Below are 26,975 nucleotides of genomic sequence, written 5' to 3' on the forward strand. Positions count from 1 at the left end.
AAAAGTCACATCTCTACTGATATCCCCCTTACTTATTTTTGCACTTAGAATAAAATTCAGACTCACAGCCTGCTCTGTGTCTCCATACTGTTTCACCACCATTCTTCCCTCTCACCTATTACTTTACTATACTTTTCTCAACTATGTTTACTCCCTATACTCAACTATCTTGTACACTTTCTCATCTCTGGACATTTTGTAACTTTCTGTCCCTGATGAGCTTCCTTCAGCTTTTCACATGGCTGGTTCAACCCCATCCTGTAGGTCTCCCTGAAATACTGCTGTCACTCAAAGGAGTCTTCTCTGTTCTATCCTTCACTCTTATTTCCTTGACAGAATTTAAAATCAAATCTTGAATTACTTTGTTTACGTTCTAGTTTGTTTACTGTCTTTCGCATTGGCAGACATTCTTATTTACAACTATATCCTCAAAGTTCAGACCAGTGCCTGATTCATAGTAGACAATTGCTAAATACATATCCAATGAATATCAGGAGGGCAAGAAATTTTTTATGCCTGATGCTATCTAATTAGGAAACAAAGTTGGAAATACAGTTTAGGGTCAAACTGTATGTCATGCTAAAAATTTGGAACTTACCCTATAGGCAAGAAATTTTTCTAATTCAATATTTTAGTATTCATAATTTTTAACATTTGCAAGTAGCCCCCATACTATTTTTGACTTGTGTTTTTCCTTAAATAGACTGGCATTTTAAATTTACGTGCTGTGCTGTGCTTAGTTGCTCAGTTATGTCCACCTCTTTGCAACCCCATGGACTGTAGCCTGCCAGGCTCCTCTGTCCATGGAATTCTCCAGGCAAGAGTACTGGAGTGGGTTGCCATGCCCTCCTCCATGGGATCTTCCCAACCCAGGAATTGAACCTAGGTCTTCCACATTGCAGGTAGGATTCTTTACCATTGAGCTATCAGGGAAGCCCCAAACAAATTTATACTGTTTAAATATCACTGCCAGCAGTGGAGACCATATTTTTCTATTACAAATTCAGATAAAAGCATAACTAATAAAAATGAAAAATGTTTGGCCATCTACCACCGAAAATCTTGTCAGATAATGCCAAGGGTTCACATATAGAACTTTGGGAAGTGCTGCTAAAGGTAAAGATAGCTAGATGATAGTTTAAGCAAGGGAGTGGTACAGTGATAAGTATTTTAGAAAGAAATCTGATAGTAATGAAGAAGATGTGAAGAATGAAGGTAGAGATAATTAGGAAGCTGTTGCAGTGGTCCAGCCCTGAGATGCTAAAGGAATGAACCAATTCAGTAGATATGGACAAAACAGATTAGGAAGTTTATATAGGGGTAAACTCAACAGTAAGTGATTGATTAGATGATGGCAAAGAGGAATTGAAGGATCTCAAGGAGAATTGAGGTTCTAGCTCAGATTGCTGGGCAGTAATTTCAGTAACGTGGGGAGTCAAAGAGGAGAATGTATGGAGAAATGGGTTTTATTTTAGATAAGTAAGTTCAAAGAGCGTGTGTCATTCAGGTGGTAATGTGCAATGTGTGGAAATACAGATATAAAAGCTCAAAAGAGGTTGGGGTGGAAGGAACAGGTTTGAGAACTGGGTGTATGATAGAGTTTAAGCCACCACAGTGGGTGTGACTGCTAGTGAAAAAGGGCAGAACTTGAGGAGAAAGGGTCAAGAACCAAATTCAGGCTCCTCAAATATCTGGAGAAGGGGAGGCAGATGCCTTCTCCCAGCAGTACAATCTTATTTCTTCCACCCTAAAAATACTAAGAAAAGTTCTTTTTTGAACTTTTTAAGAGGGTCGTTTTAGAACGTCTCTGATACATGGGTCTCAAGAAAGAGTCAATATGGCTCACTAGACAAAAATCTATTTTTAATTATATAAAATTATACATATAAAATACATAGAGAGTACTAAAAAGGTAAGTAAAAATTTAACACCAAAGGTGGACATATCAGGGAACAATTTTTCTCCAAGTTCTTTGGGATCTTACTGGTTGGTATTTGAGAAAAATAATCAAGGAGATGCGAAGACAAGTTCTTTCCATAACTCACAGAGAAAACAGCAAAGGAGAAATGAGGGTTTGTGATTTCTGGATTATAAACATAAATAAAAACTGAATAGACACACCTATTATTTAAAAGTAGGGAGCCTCTGCTCCAACCTTACATGTGTTTCATGGAATACAGAGATGGGGCTTGGAGAATTCAAGGAAATCCCTTTCAAGTACTAATATTACTGTTGTTAGATTCCTTATCTCTGGTCCCATATATACTGGTCACTAAGATGATTTCAAAAGCAAGAAAGCTGACTTTCATCTTTCCCCTATCTGATCCAAATGTGCAAATTGTAGCCTGTTTTCTAACCTATTTCTAAAAGCAAAGTGTATAACTGTTAAACAGAAAGTGTAATTACAGGAATATTAAATTTCCCAAACTCAGTTTAGGAAGTGCACTGAGCTATAATATAGTATTAAGGTGAGTACAGAAACAAGAAGAAAATATATCTTAGAGAGATGTACAAAAAATTCTCCCAAAGGGGAATGCTTTAGCTATACTCCAGATCATCTTTCTCCTGTTTTACCCAGGAAAGAGGTAAGGGAAGAGAATAGTATTCATATTAAATACATAATTAGCTGATCATTGATTCTCTTTCCCGTCCTGGAGTTTCTCATGGTTCCCATTAGGAAGTGCCATAATGCCAAAGTATCTTCTAATTTTCCTGATTGGCTCATGCTCTAATAATCATTGTGGAGGAAGAGGAAAGAAAAGAGGAACACCAATGTGAATCTAGTTATATACATCTAAGGTCATAAACAGTAGCCACTTCATGGGAGTAGGAGGAACATAGCCCTCACCAAATTGGACAGATGTTTCCAAAAACCAAAATGATGGGAGGAGGTTTTTAAGAAAGGGAAATATGTTTTACCTTTACCAATCTTTGCAGCAGGAAGATCTATAGACAGGGCTTAACTAAGCTTGGTGAGCAGGGGAGGAGGATTGAAAAGAGAATATGGAAAGATGAGTAACTTCAACCCTTACCCGTTCAATAGATTCTGGTATGGTATGGTATCTAGGCCCCAGAAGCAACACAGGTGATAAACCCCTGCAGGCTGTGTTTATAATTCCTCTCTTCTTCCTGGGAAGTTTCTCAGCAATGATTTTAAAATTAAGAAACAAACAGCTCTCCATTTCCCTTTCAAATAATAATGTGAGGAAGCCCTAAAATGAAGTACCATTTGGAGGCAGAAGAGGAGTAAGGTGGTAGTGTGGTGTGATGTAAGTTATGAAATAACCTAGTTACTGAGGGAACAACTTGGTACCAAGTAGGCCCAGCTCAAGATAAAACCAAAGCCAAAGTTTTCATTTTCATGCTCTGTTTGGTCCAAGAGAAAGCAGGAATGAGGGTAAGGGTGGGGCTCACAGCCCTTATTCAAGCTCCTTGTTATTTTAAAAGGAGACGTGAACACCTAGTAAGTCATTTTGTGCTACTGAAATGACTACACAGAGTTACTAGCAGTGTAAGAGCCCACAAAGCTCTGAAGACAGCCTGCTCTTCTTGTAAAGCAGTGTGGATATGTTTCAAAAGCAACTACATCCAAAAACTAGAAGTAAGAAAAGGGATATCTCAGCAAATAGGAATCTAGGTGTAGAATTTATACATACACATATATATCTCTCTATATTTTAAAGTATAAAATTGAGAAAGTATGTACAGAAATCACACTAAGTCTTAGAAAGGACATATAAAAAACGGGCCTGGAGATGATGCGAGTATGTGGGTAGATGCCTAGCAGTTGGAGGAATGCATATTGCCCAATTGCCCAGCAGCCAGCATGAGAATATCTTTCTTCTCCTTGTGGAAGCGCAGCTCCTTGCCTGCCAGCCGGGCTTCATCCAGCTCCCGCTCAGTAGAGGCCAGCTCTCTAGACAGTGCCCCTGGCACACTCTGCTCCCGGCTCACCCAGTCCAGTGCCATTTGGTGGCGAATATCATCATCTAGGGCTCGGTGTGAATAATGAGCCAACACTTCCTGGAGGGGGAGAGGAATGTGAAAATCACGGACAAAGTAAAGGTTCATTCCTCATTAACCCATCTGGGACTAGGAACTCTCAGCCTTTGAGTCCTAACCAAAGTCAGCACTGGTGTCCTCTGAGGAGAGTCTTACAGGAAAACCTCCTGGTGGGAGAAGCAAGGCAGGTAAAAGAATCACAGTTAAGATTATAGGAATGAAGTGGGCACTTTACCTAAGCCTTTCAAGACTCACAACCTGGTAGGCCTGCTTATTTATAACACAACAGCCACCTCAAAACAGCCCTTCTGCCAGACTCCCCTCATCCACAGGAACTCTTACCTGCCGAGAGCACTGTCTTTCCCTCATGGCCTTAAGGCTGCCATTCCAGTGCAGCAGCTGAAAAACTGTCATTAGCTCCTGGAGGAAGAAAATATGAAGTGCCAGGACTGGTATAGGGAGGTTGCATAAGAATTAAATATGGTGGGGAGGAGTACTTCCCTGGTGGTCCAGTGGTTAAGAATCTGCCAGGGGATGCAGGTTCAATCCCTGGTCAGGGAACTAAGATCCCACATGCCACAGAGCAACTAAACCTGCTCGCCACAACCAGAGAGTCTGTGCACCCCAACAAAAGATCCCGCATGACACAATGAAAATCCGGCATGGTGCAACTGAGACCTGAGGCACCCAGATACACAATTAAATGTTGTTGTTTTTTTATAATAATTAAATGGGGAAACTTTCACAAAATGTATTTGTGGCAGCACGCCTTATACCAACTCTGATATGTCCTTGGGGCCTTGGGGAAAGGAAGATATTTATATTTTGAAAAATATTCTATAAACTTTTCTCCTTTCCTTTCCAACTGAGTCTTGGTACGAGGCGTGTGTGTGTGTGTATGTGTGTGTCTATGTGTGTGTGTACAGTCTAATCCATGTTATTAGAGCTAGGGAAGTAGGTGGAATAGTATAGTACCTGAAACTCCAACATTGACTTGCCCTTGTTGGATTCCAACATGAATCGAAAAGCACCAATCCCTGTATTGGGGTTGTCAGCTTCCTCCCTGTTGCCCTGGTAACAGAAGAAAAGAAAAGACAATAGATTTTCAGTCAGGATTATCAACTCGATCAGGACTGTCCAGGAGAAATATAATACAAGTCACATGTTTAATTTAGTTGCCATATTACAGTAAAAACAAATAGTATTAATTTTAATAGCATATTTTATTTAACCTAACATACTTAAAATATTATTTCAACTATAATTAGTATAAAATTTATTAATGAAACATTGTTTTCCTTATACTAAGTTTTCAAAATCTGGTGTCTGTTTATCTTACAGCATATCTCAATTCAAGTGCTCAATAGCTACATGTGGCTAGTGGCTATTCTGCTGCTCAGCGAAATCCTAGAGGCCTCTGGAGCCATCACACATTTTAACTTAGGTGACAGAGACAAGTCAATCTGATTTTCCCTATTTTAGAAAAGGGAGAGCACTGAAACATAGAGGAGAGTCTTGATTTAGCTAAAATAACAGAGTGAGTTCAGCATATAAGACTGGACTAACCTAGAGGGCAATTAGCAAATGCATTTTAAAGACTGACTATAAAAGTCATAAGCATGGCAAATTCTGGGTAGCAGTTTGGCCTCCTGGACATTTGCCTCGTGTGTCTTCTACTGGCAACATGACCCTGCCAGGGTCGAGTTAAGATACATTGACCTACCTGTAAGCCTAGAGTGTATGAAAAACAACACAGTACAGAAGTTAAGAGCATGGACTGGACTACTCTTATGGTCTTGGTGAAGTCATTTAACCTCTCTGTTCCCCAGCTACCTTATTTGTAAAATGACAATAATCATGGATCTATTTTACAGGATTATTTTAAGGATTAAAGATATTCTTTTAAAAATTTAAATTAAAAAAAGATAAATTTAGTCTAACAATTCTAAGCATATAATGTAGGTGCATTATCATATTGGACCTGATATCCAGTTACACAATCCAAATCCATTCTGGTACGGGCTCTGGTTTGTGCTATTTGGTTGGTGGTTTCATATTATTAAAGATAATTCTAGGTCCAGGGTCTTGCGGGGACTTCCAAAATGAGGGCATCTCCAGGTTTCCTAGTGATCCTTTTTGTCAACCCGATCTAGAAACATTAGGCCGGGAGACTACTGGGAACACAGGGATCCAGCTTTCTCCTCTTGCTTCCTAAGAGGTTTCCTGCTCTTTCTAGCCAGTTCCACACACACACCCCCAAACTCCCAAGAAATGAACTTCATTCTGCTCTTTTTGAGCAAAGGGATCAGGTAGAGTTCAGGAACCAATTAAGTTATATCCAAATTCAGTTTATTGTGGGATACTTTATCATGGGGTTTTACTGTACATGTATCACACTTAAATAATATCAGGCATTTAGTAAGCATACCATAAGTGCTAGTTTATTATCATTCTTTGCCTTCACTGTGCTAGAATCAACAAGAAGTCAGAACTACTCAAAATCAACCCACTTTGTTTTGTGGCTCATGAGAAATAATCATGCCATGCATGGTTAAATCTTTGTGTTGAAACAAAGATCATAAAATTTGGATTTAGAAGTGAAAATCTAGAGGAAGGGAGAGAAAAGGTGGTGATTTTCATTATTATGATTTAGGGCTCTGAAGCAAGCAAGAGTCTTCATTCTTATCTAGAACTGTTCACTGCGATACCTTATTCAGTGCCTCCATGATACAGCACAGAACAGCTGCCAGCAGAGGCTGCGGGGCAGAGGAGTCCATCTGCCCCACGCCTTTCTCAGTTCCCTTGAGAGTTGAGGGGATCAGTATCATGGCACATCTGTAAACTATCTGGAGTATACCAAATGGCATGACCCAACATTGGCAAGTTCCATCTCATAGGATACTTCTACACCTAACAAGGTTATAAATGAACTCCATTTATTCAATAAACATTTAATTACAGAACACTTGATTAGTGATAGGAACATTAGAATATAATTGGAAAGTAATTAGAATTAATTTAATTTAACCTACTTATTTTACAAATGAGGAAATTCAGAACCACAGAGGCTAGGTGATTTGTCAAAAGACAGAATACAGTGTTAGACTCAGGACTTTTAAAGGACAAAAGTTAAAAGCAAAAAATGTGGACATCACTCTTTCAGTTCAGTTCAGTTCAGTCGCTCAGTTGTGTCCGACTCTTTGCGACCCCATGAATTGCAGCACTCCAGGCCTCCCTGTCTATCACCAACTCCCGGAGTTCACTCAGACTCACATCCATCGAGTCAGTGATGCCATCCAGCCATCTCATCCTCTGTCGTCCCCTTCTCCTCCTGCCCCCAATCCCTCCCAGCATCAGACCATGGGCTAAGACCAAATGAAAATAATTTTTTTTTTTTTTGAGAAAGGGAATTCCCCTGGGATATTAATGAGCCATCCACTAAGTTCTAAATTTGAGAGGTTAATAAAAAAAGAATAGTGGCATGAAAATAATAATAGTTTACATTTCTTAAACACTTTGTAGCAGACACTGCAGGTGACCTACCCAATGCCTATTTCCTTCTTCCATACTACAGGGCCTACTCATCTCCCAATTACCTCAGAGAAGAGTGATTTTATCCTAACTCCAAGTGGGTAAATCCTAATCTCCTTTGCCTGTAACTGACTTTAAGGTGAGAATTCTGGGCATGGGTGGTAGAGGGAAGGTCTGCCAAAAGGCTTCTGGGAATAGAGTCCTTAATACTAAGGAGATACTAGAAAAGATGGTCTCTTTCTGTCTCTGAATGTAGTTTTCTCTGTATTTGACAAATGGAACTCTGTCTCTGTCTTGTACCCTGAGGGGAGTCAGCCCAAGGGCAAAGCCAGTATCTAGAGGATGGCTGAGTGGAGAGATGGAAATAATTTGGGCCAGTAGATGATACTCTTTTTTTTTTTTTCCAGGTTAAAAGTCTGTTTTGATGCTTCCCTCGTGGCTCAGTGCTAAAGAATCCGCCTGCCAATACAGGAGACACAGGTTTGATCCCTGATCCGGGACGATCCCACATGCCACAAAGCAACAAAGCACCACAACTATTTTTTTAATTAAATTTATTTATTTTAATTAGAGGCTGATTACTTTACAATATTGTATTGGTTTTGCCATACATCAAAGTGAATCCGCCATGGGTGTACAGGTGTTCCCAATCCTGAACCCCCCTCCCACCTCCCTCCCCATACCATCCCTCTGGGTCATCCTGGTACACCAGCCCCAAGCTTCCTGTATCCTGCATCGAACCTGGACTGGCGATTCGTTTCTTATATGATATTATACATGTTTCAATGCCATTCTCCCAAATCATCCCCCGCCTCCCTCTCCCACAGAGTCCAAAGACTGTTCTATACATCTGTGTCTCTTTTGCTGTCTCCCATACAGGGTTATCGTTACCATCTTTCTAAATTCCATATATATACATTAGTATACTGTATTGGTGTTTTTCTTTCTGGCTTACTTCACTCTGTATAATCGGCTCCAGTTTCATCCACCTCATTAGAACTGATTCAAATGTATTCTTTTTAATGGCTGAGTAATATTCCATTGTGTATATGTACCACAGCTTTCTTATCCATTCATCTGCTGATGGACATCTAGGTTGTTTCCATGTCCTGGCCATTATAAACAGTGCTGCGATGAACATTGGGGTACACGTGTCTCTTTCAATTCTGGTTTCCTTGGTGTGTATGCCCAGCAGTGGGATTGCTGGGTCGTATGGCAGTTCTATTTCCAGTTTTTTAAGGAATCTCCACACTGTTCTCCATAGTGGCTGTACTAGTTTGCATTCCCACCAACAGTCTAAGAGGGTTCCCTTTTCTCCACATCCTCTCCAGCATTTATTGCTTGTAGACTTTTGGATCGCAGCCATTCTGACTGGTGTGAAATGGTACCTCATTGTGGTTTTGATTTGCATTTTTCTGATAATGTGTGATGTTGAGCATCTTTTCATGTGTTTGTTAGCCATCTGTATGTCTTTTTTGGAGAAATGTCTATTTAATTCTTTGGCCCATATTTTGATTGATTCATTTATTTTTCTGGAATTGAACTGCAGGAGTTGCTTGTATATTTTTGAGATTAGTTGTTTGTCAGTTGCTTCATTTGCTATTATTTTCTCCCATTCTGAAGTCTGTCTTTTCACCTTGCTTATAGTTTCTTTTGTTGTGCAGAAGCTTTTAATTTTAATTAGATCCCATTTGTTTACTTTTGCTTTTATTTCCAATATTCTGGGAGGTGGGTCATAGAGGATCCTGCTGTGATTTATGTCGGAGAGTGTTTTGCCTATGTTCTTCTCTAAGAGTTTTATAGTTTCTGGTCTTATGTTTAGATCTTTAATCCATTTTGAGTTTATTTTTGTGTATGGTGTTAGAAAGTGTTCTAGTTTCATTCTTTTACAAGTGGTTGACCAGTTTTTCCAGCACCACTTGTTAAAGAGATTGTCTTTTCTCCATTGTATATTCTTGCCTCCTTTGTCAAAGATAAGGTGTCCATAGGTGCGGGGGTTTATCTCTGGGCTTTCTATTTTGTTCCATTGATCTATATTTCTGTCTTTGTGCCAGTACCATACTGTCTTGATGACTGTGGCTTTGTAGTAGAGCCTGAAGTCAGGCAGGTTGATTCCTCCAGTTCCATTCTTCTTTCTCAAGATTGCTTTGGCTATTCGAGGTTTTTTGTATTTCCATACAAACTGTGAAATTATTTGTTCTAGCTCTGTGAAAAATGCCATTGGTAGCTTGATAGGGATTGCATTTAATCTATAGATTTCTTTGGGTAGTATACTCATTTTCACTATATTGATTCTTCCGATCCATGAACATGATATATTTCTCCATCTGTTAGTGTCCTCTTTGATTTATTTCACCAGTGTTTTATAGTTTTCTATATATAGGTCTTTAGTTTCTTTAGGTAGATATATCCCTAAGTATTTTATTCTTTTCATTGCAATGGTGAATGGAATTGTTTCCTTAATTTCTCTATTTTCTCATTAATAGTGTATAGAAATGCAAGGGATTTCTGTGGGTTGATTTTATATCCCGAAACTTTACTATATTCATTGATTACCTCTAGTAATTTTCTGGTGGAGTCTTTAGGGTTTTCTATGTAGAGGATCATGTCATCTGCAAACAGTGAGAATTTTACTTCTTCTTTTCCAATTTGGATTCCTTTTATTTCTTTTTCTGCTCTGACTGCTGTAGCCAAAACTTCCAAAACTATGTTGAATAGTAGTGAGCACCACAACTATTGAGACTGTGCTCTAGAGCCTGGGAGCTGCAACTACTGAAGCTCAGCACTCCCTAGAAACTACTCTGCAACAAGAGAAACCACCCCAGTGGGAAGCCCACATACCGTAACTAGAGAGTAGCCCCCACTCACCACAACTAGAGAAAAGCCTATGTAGCAACAAAGAGCCAACACAGCCAAAAGTAAATAAATAAACAAAAATTGTTTTAAAGCCTGCTTTGGACTTCCCTGATGGTCCAGTGGTTGAGAATCTGCTAGCCAATGCAGGGGGCTCAGTTGGATCACTGGTCCAGGAATTCCCACATGCCAAGGAGCAACTAAGCCTGTGCTCCACAACCACTGAGGCCCATATACTCTAGGGCCCACATACCATAACTACTGAGCTAATCCGCCAAGAGCCCACACGCCACAACTAGAGAGTAGCCCACACTCGCCACAACTAGAGAAAGCCTGTGCACAACAGTGAAGACCCAGTACAGACAAAAAAAAAAAAAAACAGTCTGCTTTGTTCAGATCTGGTGACCAGACTCCCAGACAGCTGATTTTGCAGGAAATTTTGCACCTGAGTGTCTCCCCACTTCACCCTCCCAAGAGTGTGCTCCTGCAGATGGGACAACAGAACTCGTCCTTTATGTCAAAATGGGACTGGTCTTCAGGCTTGAAGTCCAGGTTGGAGCTGCTGTCCTAAATGATGACATTCTTAATCCATGGAGTCATCCAGTCCTGAAATCTGCCCTACTTCTAGACTTCTTATCATGTTAGGTAATAAATTTCCTTCCTTTATTTATTAAGTCAATTTGAAGTGAGATTTTTCTATTACTTGCATCCAAAGGCACCTAAACAGATAACATGTGCTAAATGCTGGAACATAATCTCTTTTATCCAAGAATCCTATGTGATAGGTATAACTGTTATCCTATTTTACAGATGAGGAAACTGGAAAAAACTAACTTGTTCAAAGTCACATAACAAGTAGAACCAAAATTTCAAAATAAATTCAGAGCCCATGCTCATAAGCACTGCTTTCTATAATCCAAACTAATGTTTCATTTTATAATGATGATACATTAGATGATTTAAGACTGAAAAACGTGCTTTTAAAATTTTAACTAATTTGATTAATATAAAATGTTTTATTCCCTGCAGACACTGCTTGACAGGGTAATAGGAGAAAAACAGATGGGTCCTAGGTAACAGAAGGATTATGAATCAAAGTGTTCAACACTAATCTCCAAAACAGATAAGTGAAGCAGTTTAGTATATGTAATTACATCTTAAATGTAAAGAAAACAGAAACAGAAAATTGATATGACTTTATCTCCCTATCAATGGTCTTTTGAGAGGAAGGATGAAAGCAGTGCTAATTTTTAAGATGTACCTCTAAGCTAGAAAAGTTTGTAAGCTGACTTGGGTTCTAGTCTTGGTTCTACCATCTACAAGCTATATTACTTTAGGCAAAACTTCACTTCTATGTTTTTAATTTCCTCATCTGTAAAAGAGGGGTATGAATAGTATTTATACCTCATAGGGAGGGCTTCCCTCATAGCTCAGTTGGTAAAGAATCTGCCTGGAGTGCAGGAGATCCAGGTTCGTTTCCTGGGTTGGGAAGATGCCCTGGGAGAAGGAAATGGCAACCCACTCCAGTATTCTTGCCTGGAGGATCCCATGGGCAGAGGAGCCTGGCAGGCTACAGTCCACCGGGTCGCAAGAGTCAGACACAACTTAGCGATTAAACCACCACCACCACCATACCTCATAGGACTGTTGTGAAGATGAAAGGAGATAAACTACATATAAATCCCCTAGAATAGTCCCTGGTACAAAATAAATACTCAATTAGGATTTGCTATGGTTATCATCATTGTCATCATTTGAAAGAAGAGATGTTGTTTTTAAAGAGAGTAAATAAATTATCCTCCACATTCCTAGAAACGTGAAGACAAGACACTTATATTGTAACATGTTCTTTATTAATAAGATGAAGTAATGGAGGCAGGAAACAAGTGACAATGAAAACAGTTGTATAAAAAAAGAGCGAAGGAAAAAGGGAGTAAGGTCTTAAACCAAAATTGGGAAAAGCAAAATTCTGGTTCAATTTTTATTTTATAATATCTCTAAAAGTCCATAAATCTTGAAATAAAGATTTCTAGATACCAGAGGCATAATGAAAGAGACAAAATAACAAAAACAAAAACATACATAGATTTAGAGACTGAAGCATTTGGAGCATGTAATACAAAAGACTGATAGAAAATAAACAGAACAGAAATGTAGACAGGAAAGAAAACCAAGAATTCATGCTCTGCTTCCCAGTAATACACAAGATTTCACAATCAGCCAATTCTCCCATCCCCCACTCTCCTCCTTTCCAACTCCAAGTAACTTACATTGAAAGATGCCAGGGCCTCAGAGACACTCTTCTCAATGAACTCATCAGTGATTCTTCTGGAAGGATGTTCATTAAACACAGAGTTCATTAGTGCAATCTTTGCAGCACTCCGCCGGGCTTCAGCTTTTGTGGGGCAAAACTAGGCAGTAAACAGAGAAAATATGTGTATATGTGTATCTGAGAGAGAGGAAGGAAGAAGTAGAGGGAAACACTTGGCATAGACAACACTTGGATACTCTTTGGAAAACTCAGTTTGTTCTAGACGCTGTCCAAAGTTTTTATTGTAAAATGGTCAGGGCACTTGGAGGCATAAGTTTGATTCAACATCCTGGAGTCATTAAGGAACTGGAGACAGCTGTAGCTCATACCAAATTGAAGGCAGGATGGAGGAGATTGCTGAAGTCAGCATATAATCACTGGATACAAAAAGTACCTCTGTTTAAACTGTCAACAGAATTAATTACTCAAAAGCCAGATTCTCGCCAGTCTGTTAGAAATCTGTATCTTGTTCTTTTATTCTGTAGACAAGACGGACAAGATTTTTTTTATCCCTCTAGATAACCTAAGATTAGAACAAAGCTGTTTCTAGGCTGCTTCTGCAGAGGAGCCCTCTAGTCTCTATCCGAAGCACCCATTTGGGATTCTTGGACTTTACCCTTAGCTATGTGCAGGCAGTTTTCTCACTAATGCAATGGGCCAGGGAACTATCCCTGAATGGAGTCTAAGGTCTGAGGAAGGATTATATCGTCTCTAACCCACCCCCTCCCAGTGGAGGCAAAGAGAAGAGAGGTAGCTAGGGAAAGGAAAGCTGACTCAAGGAAAACAAGAATAAATTAAAAATTAACTCATGTTTTTACACTGGATCCAACATATGTATCAAAAAGAAAGTCTGATTTTCAAAAGTCTTGAATCACTCAACTTCAGATCCCTAGCCACCTTTAAAATTCATTTTTACTGGCTGTTTCAAAGGCCTCTATGCCCTTTGTCATTTATGATTAGGATTAGAGAAAAGAACGTGATGTAATTTTTAAAAGTAGACCAGATTATGTTTGCTACTTAGCCATCCTTAATTTCAGTAATTCCCAATTTCCTTTAGCTGACAGGCCTCTCTGAGACAACATATGGAGTTTGATACATTAATCCTACATCTTCTTGCTTATTCAGTTTCTGTTTCCGCTTCTCTCACTATTTATTAGCCTTCTGCCCATGCTACTGTATGGTGCTGTTTCTGAAAAATCATCTATGAAGAAAACCAGCAGGAGAAATATCACCTGCCACAGTGCATATAAAAGATAAAAGCTAAAAGAGGCCAAGAGAGATAATTCTACTCTTTCAGGAAATAACAGAAATTGAATGCCCCAGTTTGGGGCATCCTGGAGAAGGGAAAGGCTACCCACTCCAGTATTCTGCCCTGGAGAATTCCATGGACTGTATAGTCCATAGGGTCTCAAAGAGTTGGACACGACTGAGTGACTTCCACTCACTTGGGGCATCACCATTAGATTACTAAATCTTTATTCAACGATATGATGAGGTAGGAGAAGGAAGCAAAGATCTTATTTTCTAGAAGCAAAAGATAGACATTAGTTATCTTGGGCACATATTTATTTCTCTGAAATGGCTGGGGTTCTGAGAGAAACATTTAGTCACCTGATTTGAAATGAAGCTCTCTTTGGACAGTTTCTATTTGAGACTGCAACTGAGCTACAATGGCACTCATTCGTGCAACAGATTTATTAAATGTCTATTCTGTGCTGGGCACTGAGTTGGACGGTAGAGATTTAAAACTGAATAAGAAAGAAGACTGACACTATCTGCCACCATAGAGCATAGTCCACTAGGACAGAGAAACACTCAATAGCGATATGTTGTGGTAAGTGATTTGATACGGGAAGTTCAAGGTGCTATGGAAGCACATAGCAGAGGGTATAACTTTGTCTAAGGGTTATTCAAGCCATACAGAAAACAGAACAAAAGTGTCTAGTCTCCTCCCTAAATTCCTATTCAGGCTCTAAGTTGACATTTCAGGAAGCTACTTTCCTGTCTACAATGTGAAAAATTCATCTTTGATGATAATATTCACACTGGTCAAATTTCTTGTTACCCTACAATAGCATCAACTATTTTCATCATCATATACAAGTCTTTTATATAATTGTAGAATGTTAGGACCAGAAATACTGGCTAGAAATACTCTACTCTGTCTCCTTCATGTTATAGATGGAGAAACCGAGGCCCATAGAAATTACTTGACTTGCCCTGCTAGCAGTCAGGGGAATGAGAATTTGGATCTGCCTAACTCTTAGATGAGTACTATTTCCACCATACATAGTCCTTCTCCTTTGATTTCTTAGAGAACTCAAACACTGCTTTCCTTGGCCATAGCCTATGAAAAAGTAGTGCGGGCAATGGATATTATCCTATGTCCTCAAAAAGAGACAGCAGGAACCTGGAAAGCCAGATCAGAACATGAGTTAGATGCTAGTAGTTTGCTTTTCTTTCAGCTTTCAAAAACTCAAACCCATTTGACAAAAACAACAAAATTCTGTAAAGCAATTATCTTTCAATTAAAAATTAATTAAAAAAAAACACTCAAACCCACTAGAGGAGGGCATGACAACCCACTCCAGTATTCTTATCTGGAGAATCCCATGAATAGCGGAGCTTGGCAGGCTCCATAGGATCTCAGAGTCAGGCACGACTGAAGTGACTTAGCACACACACTAAAAAGAAAAGCATACTACCAAGGTTGTTTTCTGGTCAAATGAGCCTCAGATGCTTATTAGAATGATTTACCCAGAACTGGTCCAAGTCCTCAAATAGGTGACTTTGGACAGAGATTTAATGATCAAAGTGATAGAGAAAGCCACTACTAGCACCTACGGATTTATCTCTGCTACATTTGCCTCCCAGCTCTTACCTGGAAACTCCCAAAGCAACTTCCCCCAGGCAGGGTGACATAACAGACATAGGGAGGACTGTTGGCGGGAACCATCTCATAAACCACTAGGGCCCCATTCTTCAAGTCAGCCCCTCGTGACTGTTTCATCTGCCAGAATTCCTGAAGTGCCTCCACCACATTCACTATAAAAAGAGAAGTAGTTCAGTTCAGCAATAAGAATGCTTCCAAATGGTGCTCTGCTTCAATACACTATCTGTAACCTGTACTTATGTTAAGAGACTACCCCCTCTTAGATCCCCACCTATCACCATTTAAAAGCATTTAAATTAATAAGCCAAGGCTGTAATTAAGTTCATTTACATAGGAAGATCAGAATATACTTCCCTCACCTCTCTAGTTCACATTTTGGTTAGTCTTAGACACCAAAAGAGAATAGCATAAATATTGGAGGCCAGAGTTTCCAAGGTCAGCATACCATTGTTACTACCTGATGAAGTACAAGTAGATTATTCCACAATTAGTCAGCTGGCCAAGAACAGTAATAACCACCATGATCATAAGTGCTAATGTTTACTGAACTTACGGTATGTCATATTTTCTCAGAGTGCTTTACACATACAATCATGAGGCAGGTACTTTTATTATCCCCATATTACAGATGAGGGAAATGAGGTATGGAGAGGTTAAATAACTTGCACAAGGATATAACAGAAAGTAGAAGAGCAAGAATTCCAACCCAGGCATTCTTGGTTCCCAGGTGGTTTCCCGGTGCAGTGGTAAAGAATTTGCCTGCCAATGCTGGAGACGCATGATATGCAAATATGTGGGTTCAATCCCTGAGTCAGGAAGATCCCCTGGAGGAGGAAATGGCAACCCACTCCAATATTCTTGCCTGGAAAATTCCATGGACAGAGGAGCCTGGTGGGCTACAGTCCATGGGGTTGCAAAGAGTCAGACATGACTGAGCATGCATGTATGTCATGTCATTCTTGGTTCCAGAGTCAATGTTCTTAATCATTAAGTAATGCTGTCACTCAAGGACATATGGCCCTATTAGCCATTTTCAAGGCTGTGCTTCTGGTGAGCAAACCCCTGGCTAGATTCCTTTTCCACCCTGAAATACTATATGTATACTATATATATGAGAGAGACAGAGAGATAGGGAGAGAGAAAGAGAGGGAGAAGGAAAGAAAGAGAATGAATTCTGAGGCTTTCCCTAGCATAAATGATTTTAGAAAGGACTGCATATTGGGAAACATTCCTCCACAAGTCTCTAGCACTACTCTCCATCTTGCTAGGTATGCCGAGATTTCAAGGTCCTGACTACTCTTTTTTTTTTTTTTTTAAGTTTTATTAAAGTATAAAGGAGATAGAGAAAGCTTCTGACATAGGCATCAGAAGGGAGTAGAAAGAGTACCCCCTGACTACTCTTTACTTGGATAATTTCTCAGGATTGAGTTTGCAGCAAGAAACATTGAGGAATAATGTCTCTGACTAGGATAAGGGACAAGTTTGCTTACTATTACTATAAAATGGCAGGTTCCCCAAGCTCAGTGTTCCTCTCCTGTAATGCAGCCCATGGCCTGTGCAAGCATCTACCTGAACCCTCCTTGTCAGACAGGGGAGGCAAGGGAAACCAGTGCAGGCAAACAGGAGGCTCGTGCTACATGCTGTGCTGTGAGTAATAAAGGCCTTTGTCTCTGACCCAGAGTCTCTTGGCTTCTGCCAGCATCCATGAAATAGTAACCATCTACATAATATGTTTTTGTTATTCAGTTGCTCAGTTGTGTCCCACTCTTTGGAACCCCATGGACTGCAATACACCAGGCCTCCCTGTCCCTCACCATCTCCCAAAGTTTGCCCAAGTTCATGTCCATTGCATCAGTGATGCCATCCAGCCATTTCATCCTGTGACACCCTCTTTTCCTTCTGCCCTCAATCTTTCCCACCATCAGGGTCTTTTCCAATGAGTCGGCTCTTCACATCAGGTGGCCAAAGTATTGGAGCTTCAGCTTCAGCATCAGTCCTTCCAATGAATATTCAGGGTCAATTTCCTTTAGGATTGACTGGTTTGGTCTCCTCGCTGTCCAGAGGACTTTCAGGAGTCTTCTCCAGCACCACAGTTCGATGGCATCAATTCTTCGGCGTTCTGCCTTCTTTACAGTCCAGCTCTCACAAATAGTAATTAGTTGTAAACAGGGTAAAATCAAACTCCAGACTTGACACTGTATTCAAGGACAGTTCCCCTCATCCCCTAATACCTAGATTCAATTATTCCACAAAAATTATTGAATACCTACTCTGTGCTAGACTGTGTGCTGGTGCTAGGCTACAATCATGAGCAAAACCCTGTTCCTTTTCCCTTGCAGCTTACAGTCTAAACAGGGAGAGAGAGATTAACCAAGTAATCTCAAACAAATCAAACACTACAACTGAGATAAATGCTATAAAGGAGTGGTAAATGGTGGGAAATGTAGGAACATGTGACCTAATTAAGAAGGTCAAAGAAAACTACCCTGACAAGGTAATATTTAAGCTCGGATATAAGTATCACTAGGTGAAAAGGTGAGAGAAAAGTGCTCTGAACAGAAGAAATAGCATGGACAACAGCTCTGTAGCAGCAAGAAGTACAATGAAAAAGGGGACCAGTGTGGCCAGAAAAGAGACAGTGAGGGGTAATATAATGCAAGATGAGGTTGCAAGAACAAAAAAAAAGCCAGGGCCAGATCAGGTCAGATGTGATGGGTCATGTTACAGTACTGGCTTTATCCTGGAGCCATGGGAAGCTACTGAGGGGTTTTTAAATGGATTGCAGGATAAAATCAGTTGGCCTTTGGAAAGCATCTCTTTGACTCTAGGGTTCCAAAATTTCAAATGGCTTTAACTAAAAGCCTCATAACAATAAATTATCACACACATTCACCAATATCTTCCATGACCACTCTCCAACCTTTGTTACAACAAGGACTTGTTAATTCTACTATATTACGTGAGTTAAGGTCTGACAAGGAGAAGACACCAAGATGGGTCAGACATGTAAGAAATTTGTTGGGGAGGAAGAAGGAGAAGGGAGAGCCTTCAGACCAGGTTCAAGGTCTGACACCTGTGGAAGAAAAGAGGCAAGGCAGGAAGTGTGGATATGAGAGTCTCAAGACTGCAGCACAGTTCCAAGAAAGGTTTGGCCAGAAACCAAAGGAATCCCACATCTCAGGATGTGCCTGAGTTAGCACCCCTGCTGCGCTCAGTCACTGACAGAGCAGCCTACAGGATGTATGGCCTCAATGCAAACGTGATAAACTCAGAGGGAACAGCAGTTTAAGCTTGTCAGTCAATTATGCTCCTTGCAGCACCAGATATTAACCAGCACATTTTCATGGCTGCCACATACACACTAAGCAAAATGTTGAGCACTCAATAGGTGCACAGCTCTATTCCAGACATTAGAGATGCCAGGATGAGTAACATATATTTCCTGCCAGGAAGGTGTTCAAAATGTACAAATACAAGGTGTTCAAAATGGACAATAAAAACTTATCTTACTGCTCTGCAACTGAAACAAGCACTCCATGTACCAACCAGGGTTTGAAAAGCAGCATAAGCTCTTAACTAATACCCTATATTTAACTGACTTTTTAAAATGTTCATTCTTCCATTAAAATTCAGCATGAAAAGGAAACTTTCTCTTTCCCACCCTTAGTTTTAGAAAGGAATCTTCAAAGGTCATTGCTGCCCAGAAAGCTTAGCCACCTTTGTTCTTTTCATTGAGATCTTTTCAGGCTCAGTTCCCTCTTTGAGGTAATCTAGCACAATGTGCTGGGTGACAGGTCGCATGACACTCAAACAACAAGGAGAATACTGAAATAAAGAGGAAGGGGAGAAGACTGCTATAATGGGGAAGGTCCTTTAAAAAGCATATGACCATTCTATATCCAGTTAAATCCCTTTTGGCACAGACTATAGGGCTTTTTTAAAAATAATTATTCAAAGCCAAATGAAATAGGGAGTCTTATTTCAGAAATGTGAGTATCAAACGACAAATTGGGCAAATGATCAGGGAAAAAGGCAATGAATTGTGATCTGCATTTGAAAATGCTCATAAGTGTTAGTCGCTCAGTTGTGTCCAGCCCTTTGCGATCCCATGGACTGTAGCCCACCAGGCTCCTCTGTCCATGAAATTTTCCAGGCAAGAATATTCAATCTTCCCTGCCATTTCCTTCTCTAGGGCATCTTCCCTGGCTAGGGATCAAACTGGGGTCTCTGGCATTGCAAGCAGATTCTTTACCATTTGAACCACCAGGGAAGCCCATGAGGCTCATTCATTTCTAGAGCTAAAAGGGACTTGAGAGATTATCTAGTCTATCTCAGGCTAAGGAAGGGTAAGTGACTTGGTTGAGGTCACATAGCTGTAGCAGAACCTGATGCCGATGTTTTTTCCAATTTGGGAATCTTAATCCAGGGTCCAAAGTCCACTCCGTGGTTGAACTTTATAAGGCTTCACAAGACCTTTAAAACTCTAAGTAAAATTAAGCATGTCTGTGTGTGTGTGTGTGTGTGTGTGTGTGTGTGTGCATATGAGTATTTATTTTTGAACAATACAAAGAGAATACTTCTGGTTTTTCCCTTGGGAGATAAAATATTAGATGAATGTCTAAGTGGTGAGAAAGACAGAGTGTACATACACCAGAGTAAAAATACTAAAATGACACATGAAACTATAATAAAAAAAATTTTATAAAAATAAACAATTTTATAGTGGGGCAATATGGATAAATAGATAATGAAATTAAGTGAGTGAGAAGATTCTCTCTGATCATACAAGATGGTAAGAATAGCGTCAGTCAGTTAGTTAGTCAGTTCAGTCGCTCAGTTGTGTCTGACTCTTTCAGTTGTGTCTGACTCTTTGCGACCCCATGAATCACAGCACACCAGACCTCCCTGTCCATCACCAACTCTCGGAGTTTACTCAAACTCATGTCCATCGAGTTGGCGATGCCATCCAGCCATCTCATCCTCTGTCATCCCCTTCTCCTCCTGCCCCCAATCCCTCTCAGTATCAGAGTCTTTTCCAATGAGTCAACTCTTCACATCAGGTGGCCAAAGTATTGGAGTTTCAGCTTTAGCATCAGTCCTTCCAAAGAACACCCAGGACTAATCTCCTTTAGAATGGACTGGTTGGATCTCCTTGCAGTCCAAGGGACTCTCAAGAGTCTTCTCCAACACCACAGTTCAAAAGCATCAATTCTTCGGCACTCAGCTTTCTTCACAGTCCAACTCTCACATCCATACATGACCACTGGAAAAACCACAGCCTTGACTAGACGGACTTTTGTTGGCAAAGTAACGTCTCTGCTTTTGAATATGCTATCTAGGTTGGTCATAACTTTCCTTCCAAGGAGTAAGCGTCTTTTAATTTCATGGCTGCAATCACCATCTGCAGTGATTTTGGAGCCCAAAAAAATAAAGTCTGACACTGCTTCCACTGTTTCCCCATATATTTCCCATGAAGTGATGGGACCACATGCCATGATCTTAGTTTTCTGAATGTTGAGCTTTAAGCCAACTTTTTCACTCTCTTCTTTCACTTTCATCAAGAGGCTCTTTAGCTCCTCTTCACTTTCTGCCATAAGGGTGGTGTCATCTGCATATCTGAGATTATTGATATTTCTCCCGGCAATCTTGATTCCAGCTCGTGCTTCTCCAGCCCAGTGTTTCTCAGGATGTACTCTGCATAGAAGTTAAATAAGCAGGGTGACAATATACAGCCTTGATGTACTGCTTTTCCTATTTGGAACCAGTCTGTTGTTCCATGTCCAGTTCTAACTGTTGCTTCCTGACCTGCATATAGGTTTCTCAAGAGGCAGGTCAGGTGGTCTGGTATTCCCATCTCTTTCAGAATTTTCCACAGTTTATTGTGATCCACACAGTCAAAGGCTTTGGCATAGTCAATAAAGCAGAAATAGATGTTTTTCTGGAACTCTCTTCCTTTTTCCATGATCCAGCGGATGTTGGCAATTTGATCTCTGGTTCTTCTGCCTTTTCTAAAACCAGCTTGAACATCTGGAAGTTCACGGTTCACGTATTGCTGAAGCCTGGCTTGGAGAATTTTGAGCATTACTTTACTAGTGTGTGAGATGAGTGCAATTGTGCAGTAGTTTGAGCATTCTTTGGCATTGCCTTTCTTTGGGATTGGAATGAAAACTGACCTTTTCCAGTCCTGTGGCACTGCTGAGTTTTCCAAATTTGCTGGCATATTGAGTGCAGCACTTTCACAGCATCATCATTCAGGATTTGAAACAGCTCAACTGGAATTCCATCACCTCCACTAGCTTTGTTCATAGTGATGCTAAGGCCCACTTGACTTCACATTCCAGGATGTCTGGCTCTAGGTGAGTGATCACACCATCATGGTTATCTGGGTCGTGAAGATCTTTTTTGTACAGTTCTTCTGTGTATTCTTGCCACCTTTCTTAATATCTTCTGCTTCTGTTAGGTCCATACCATTTCTGTCCTTTATCGAGCCCATCTTTGCATGAAATGTTCCCTTCGTATCTCTAATTTTCTTGAAGAGATCTCTAGTCTTTCCCATTCTGTTGTTTTCCTCTATTTCTTTGCATTGATCGTTGAGGAAGGCTTTCTTATCTCTCCTTGCAATTCTTTGGAACTCTGCATTCAGATGCTTATATTTTTCCCTTTTCTCCTTTGCTTTTTGCTTCTCTTCTTTTGACAGCTATTTGTAAGAATAGTGTGACCTGGCTTAATTCATGTTACTATGAAGATAGGAAAACTGGTTAACAATATTTCACCTGACTTCCTATTTCAGTTTGTAGAAGGTACCCCTGAATAGCCCACAGTGCACAGTCTGCAGAAGGGAGGGACTGAAAAATGACAGTGACTTTGGGAGAGGACTATAGTAAGCGGAATAATGCGCCTTGCCCAGAGGTTCATGTCCTAATCCTTAGAACCTGTGAATGTTACCTTATGTGGCAAAGATTTTGCAGATGTGATTAAGTTAGGGATATGAGATGGAGAAATTATCATGGATTATCTTGGTGGGTCCTAAATATAATCCCAGGGGTCCTTAGGGAAAGAGACTTGATGAACAGAAGAGGAGAAAGCAGCAGGAACATGGAGGCAGAGATTAGAATGATGTTGTTACAAACCAGGGAATTCTGGTAGCACCAGAAGCTGGAAGAGGCAAAGAAACAGATTCTCCCCTAGAGCCTCTGGAGGGAACACAGGCCTGCTGTGACACCTTGACTGTGGCCCAGTGATACTGATTTTTAACTTCCGGGCTTTAGAACTATGAAAGAATAAATTTCTTCTGTTTTAAGCTAAGTGTGTGATAATTTGTTAGAGCACCCACAGGAAACGAATACAGGGTCTAATCCTACATTTCAAACATTGGAAATATCCAGACCAATCATTTTATTAATAACTACATGGTCACTCAGAACAAAGAAGCTGTCTGTGATTCTGAGGAAAAGGAACAACTAAACAGAAAATACCACATAAGATTCATTTGTTCAACATAGTGGAGTAGCTGGGCTGAATTTCCAATCATGTAACCATATGTGATATATAAGGATAGCAATACATATATTTTTTAAATTTGGCTGCAGAGGATCTTTAGTTGCAGCATGTGGGAATGGTTCCCTGACCAGGGATCAAAACTTGGTTCCCTGCATTGGAAGTGAGAAGTCTTAGCCACTGGACCACCAGGAAAGTCCCATGGGAGAGCAATAATTTTTTAAAAGATAGGTTTGAAGAGGGTAACACAGAAGTTACAGAATAAGGAAAGCAACTTGGCTGTTCATGCAATTGTGCCAGCTTAGAGATTACCCGCTGTGAGTCATTAGAAGAAGGGGTCTATATGCCATGTGGAAAGGAGGTAAATGAAATGGTAATGCTAACAGTACCTATCAAATGCACAGTTTTCAAAGCATTTCCACATGCATATAATAGCAACCACCTCTTGAGTACTAACTAGCTGCTGCATGCATTCATTTAATCCGCAAAGAACTATTAAGATAGGCGTTGTAATACCCACTGAACAAATGGTGAACAAGTTAGGAAACAGACCACAGTGGCAGAACCAGAATCAGAACCAATGTTTGTTTGCCTCCCAAACCAATCCTCTTTCTGCTGTATTGTCCTGTTTTATTGCATCATTAATTCTCACACATGCTCTATAGAGTGGACTGTGAGCTCCATGAAGATAGGGACTGTGTTTCTTGTTCACCCCTGGTGATCAATAAATATTCATTAACTGAATGAATGGAACAGGTGAGGCCTAGAGAGAGAAAGTAATTTATCCAAGATCACACAGCCACTATTTGACAGGGCCAGATTCTCTGATTCCAAATCCTGTGCACTAAACTGGTTAAGATCCTACAGCATACTGAGCTCGGTGTGTGTCTTGGGTGGGGACTGCAGGGAGAGATACAGGACAAATAAGTGAGATAACAGAAGAATCTAATGCTGAGAGCCTACAGGAGTGAAGGTAAATCTAAAGACCACGCCTGGAAAAGGTGAATTTGGAGCAGTCAGGAGGAAGATGAAAGATCTGAATTGAAGATAATCCAGTAAAGCATTGCTGGATTGAGGACTGGTCTGGGCAAAGACTAAAGTAAATTTTATGCAGGGGAATAGGGCCAGCCCCCAAATATCATGCCATCAGTCACAAGGGTGTGTGGACACAGGCCAGTGGCAGTTTTGCCTATTAATTGAAGCAGAGTAAGTGATTCCATGTGGTGAAAGTCTTCTGAGCCAAATCGGCAGAGATTCTGCTTGCCTGAAGCTGAACTATCTGCCAAACTTTCCCAAAGTACTGGCTGGACACCCAGACTGGAAATGAGAAACTCAAAAATAATGAGAAGGACTGTGGTGTGAGGTAGGCAAGCTGGAGGACTGAATTGCTGGAGAGTCTGAATGTTAACTGGTTGCTCTTTGTCAGTATAATTCCCTTGTACCCTCACCCTCATCCTTTCTAAGGAAATGAAAAAGTTTTTACAGGATGCTCAGTTTAAACCAGAGCTTCTTGAGGTAACACAGACCAAAAAAAAAAAAAAGTCACTCCTCTACAATTTTAATAAACACCTATAAGATTCTAGGAAGAAGGCTTCAGATTTGGGGTTGCTACTCCTATGCTCAGAAGCAAAGACCTTCCCTTGGTCTCAATTTCAAAGAGGCATGAAGTAACAGGACAATAGCTAATGGCAATTCCATTACAGTGCCCTGTTAAATCTAGGTGTTAAACTAGAAAAAACAATTAAATTCCCTCATGACGAATTTCAAGATAATATGCATTTGTATTCCCAGCATCTAGCAGAATGCCAGCCCCTTGGTAGCAGTTTAAAATGTTAAATAACAAAGGGAAACTGATGGGAAATGTATCATTATGCAAATAAAGCAAAATGGATCTTAAAATGTTTTCATAAGAATCATTGGTTTTACACTGTTAGGATTTAACAGTGAGAGAAAATATGTATTCTTCCCAAAGAAATGAACCAATAAACTTGAGAGGATATTTATCATTTTTAAAGTACGCATTATTATATCTGTCAGGTGCAATATATCATTTATTGAGACAATAATTCCAAAGGAAATCAAAGCTCAGTGAAGTTAAGTCTCTTTCACAGAGACATAGCTGGCAAGTGACAGAGATTTAATCTGGGATTTAATCCAGACTTGTCTGACTCCAAAGCCTTTGTGTGTGCTCTTCTCACTGCACTTTCTAAGGAAGAAAAAAAAAGTCATTACAAGAAAGCCCTGCAACCTTTCTCTCCTAAAGAGACAAAATAGAAAGTTAGAGATACAGTCACTTCCAGGTTAAGCGGGACTTAACCATGCAGAGAGAAGTAATGTCTCAGAAATTTCAGATCTGAATTCTGTACCCCACACCCCTTACTATATATTTCTTTCTACACTATAAATCTTGGAACTCAAACTCATGATATCCTGCACTGGTTAAACACAAACAACAAAGAAAATCTTCACATTCCCCTTTTCAGAAACCCGGGAAATTAGGCATGTTTAAGATGAAGATTTCTAAAGGAAATAGTGTTTCTGTCTGGCTCATTTCCACTGAATTTAACATTGAGAGAGCCAAGCCCTGGGATTTATCCTCAGTTCCTGGGCAAGGGCCAGGAAAACAGAGCCAGACAGACAGAGAAGCTGGAGTTAGGGGTTCCATACTTAAAAAGACACCGAAGTAGGGCACTAAGTCACAGGAAGCTGGCGGGGGTCCAAATTTAAAAGCACTATTTACAGGTGACTTGTGAAAGCCCTGCCTAATTCCCCAGTAAATCTTAAGTTGCACTGGAAATCTCAGAGTGACATAAGAAAAGAATTTAAAAGTCAAGGTTAAGGAGATAGAGTAAATTAGCCGGAGCCCAGGAATTGCTGAGATCACAGAAGAAAGACTGAGAGGATGTGGCTGAGAAATGTCTTGGTTCTGAGATAAAGGATAGGATCCCACACAATGGGGACTGGTCTATAAAGGCAGAGAGATGTTAAAGCACTAAGCTACAGGAGGAAGTCCATTTCTAAAGAGGAAAAGATTGGGAAGAAAAGACGGCTACATCTGTAAAAACGGGTCCCTGAAGAATATAGTAGTAACTCAATAAAGGGGAGGGGTGAGAGGCTTAAACGTGTGTATGAATATGCGCGTCTGTGCGTGTGCGTGTCTGTGTGAGTGTAGCCCTGAAGGAAACTCCCCAAAAGGAAATGCATGTGAGGGCTCTGAGCCAGGAAAAGCGATCCAGAGGACTGTGGGAGCAAAGCTCCCTTACAGAGAGGGTGTCCCGGAGGAGGCCAGACCCCGCAGACTCACCTCGGCCATAGCCCTGCGTGTGTTTGGCGAAGCTTCTCACCACAGCCTCCACGGCCTCCCGCAGTACCACAGGGCTGCCTGCGGCGCCGGGAGGCAGCGGCAGTCCGGCGGCCCCGGACAGAAGCAGAGGCGGCGGGGGCGGTGCGGGGGGCGGCGGGGCCGGCGGGGGGCCCGCTGGGGGTGTGGCGGTGGCAGCCGCGGCCCCAGTCACTCCGGGCCGAAGCGCTCTCAGAGTGCCCCTCCCGCTCGTGCCCACTCCAGGCTGCAGTCGCTGCGCTCGCAAGGTCTCCATCCCGGCCGCCAGTGGAGTAGCGGCCCGGAGCCTGCCAGCCTGGCGAGCTAACGGTCCCAGCCGCCCCCTCCAGCGAGCGCCCAGGGACTGAAGGAGGTGCCGGAGCCCAGCCGTCAGTCAAACGGGGGCGGGGACGAGCCAAGTCCTATGCCAATCACCAGAGATGGGGCGGGAGCTGGCCGGTTGCCCCTCCACCATAGGCAAATTATTGAAGGCGGAGGTTCTGAGCAACCAATTACAAAGAGAAAAAGCGATACCTCTACCCTGGAGAAGCTTAGCTCCGGCGCATCTT

General features: G+C 40.9%; 1 protein-coding gene across 2 annotated transcripts; it reads right to left on the reverse strand.

Annotated features, from left to right (window-relative positions):
* Window positions 1-1,842: 1,842 nt before the first annotated feature.
* Window positions 1,843-26,797, reverse strand: LIX1L (limb and CNS expressed 1 like). 2 transcript variants are annotated; one of them, XM_086392280.1, is made up of 6 exons: window positions 26,392-26,797; window positions 15,579-15,742; window positions 12,657-12,797; window positions 4,978-5,073; window positions 4,345-4,422; window positions 1,843-4,023 (listed from the first exon to the last, which is right to left on the reverse strand). In XM_086392280.1, the coding sequence occupies exons 1-6, from the start codon at window positions 26,681-26,683 to the stop codon at window positions 3,781-3,783; spliced, it is 1,014 nt and encodes a 337-aa protein (XP_086248406.1). In that variant the 5' UTR covers window positions 26,684-26,797; the 3' UTR covers window positions 1,843-3,780. The 2 variants fall into 2 exon arrangements, with proteins under 2 accessions (XP_086248406.1, XP_086248407.1); XM_086392281.1 differs by lacking the exon at window positions 4,345-4,422 and having other exon boundaries at window positions 26,392-26,795.
* Window positions 26,798-26,975: the final 178 nt, after the last annotated feature.

Source organism: Bos grunniens, chromosome 3 (assembly GCF_055505025.1).
Source record: "Bos grunniens cultivar Pamir isolate PY7600 chromosome 3, Bosgru_T2T1.0, whole genome shotgun sequence".
NCBI lineage: Eukaryota > Metazoa > Chordata > Mammalia > Artiodactyla > Bovidae > Bos > Bos grunniens.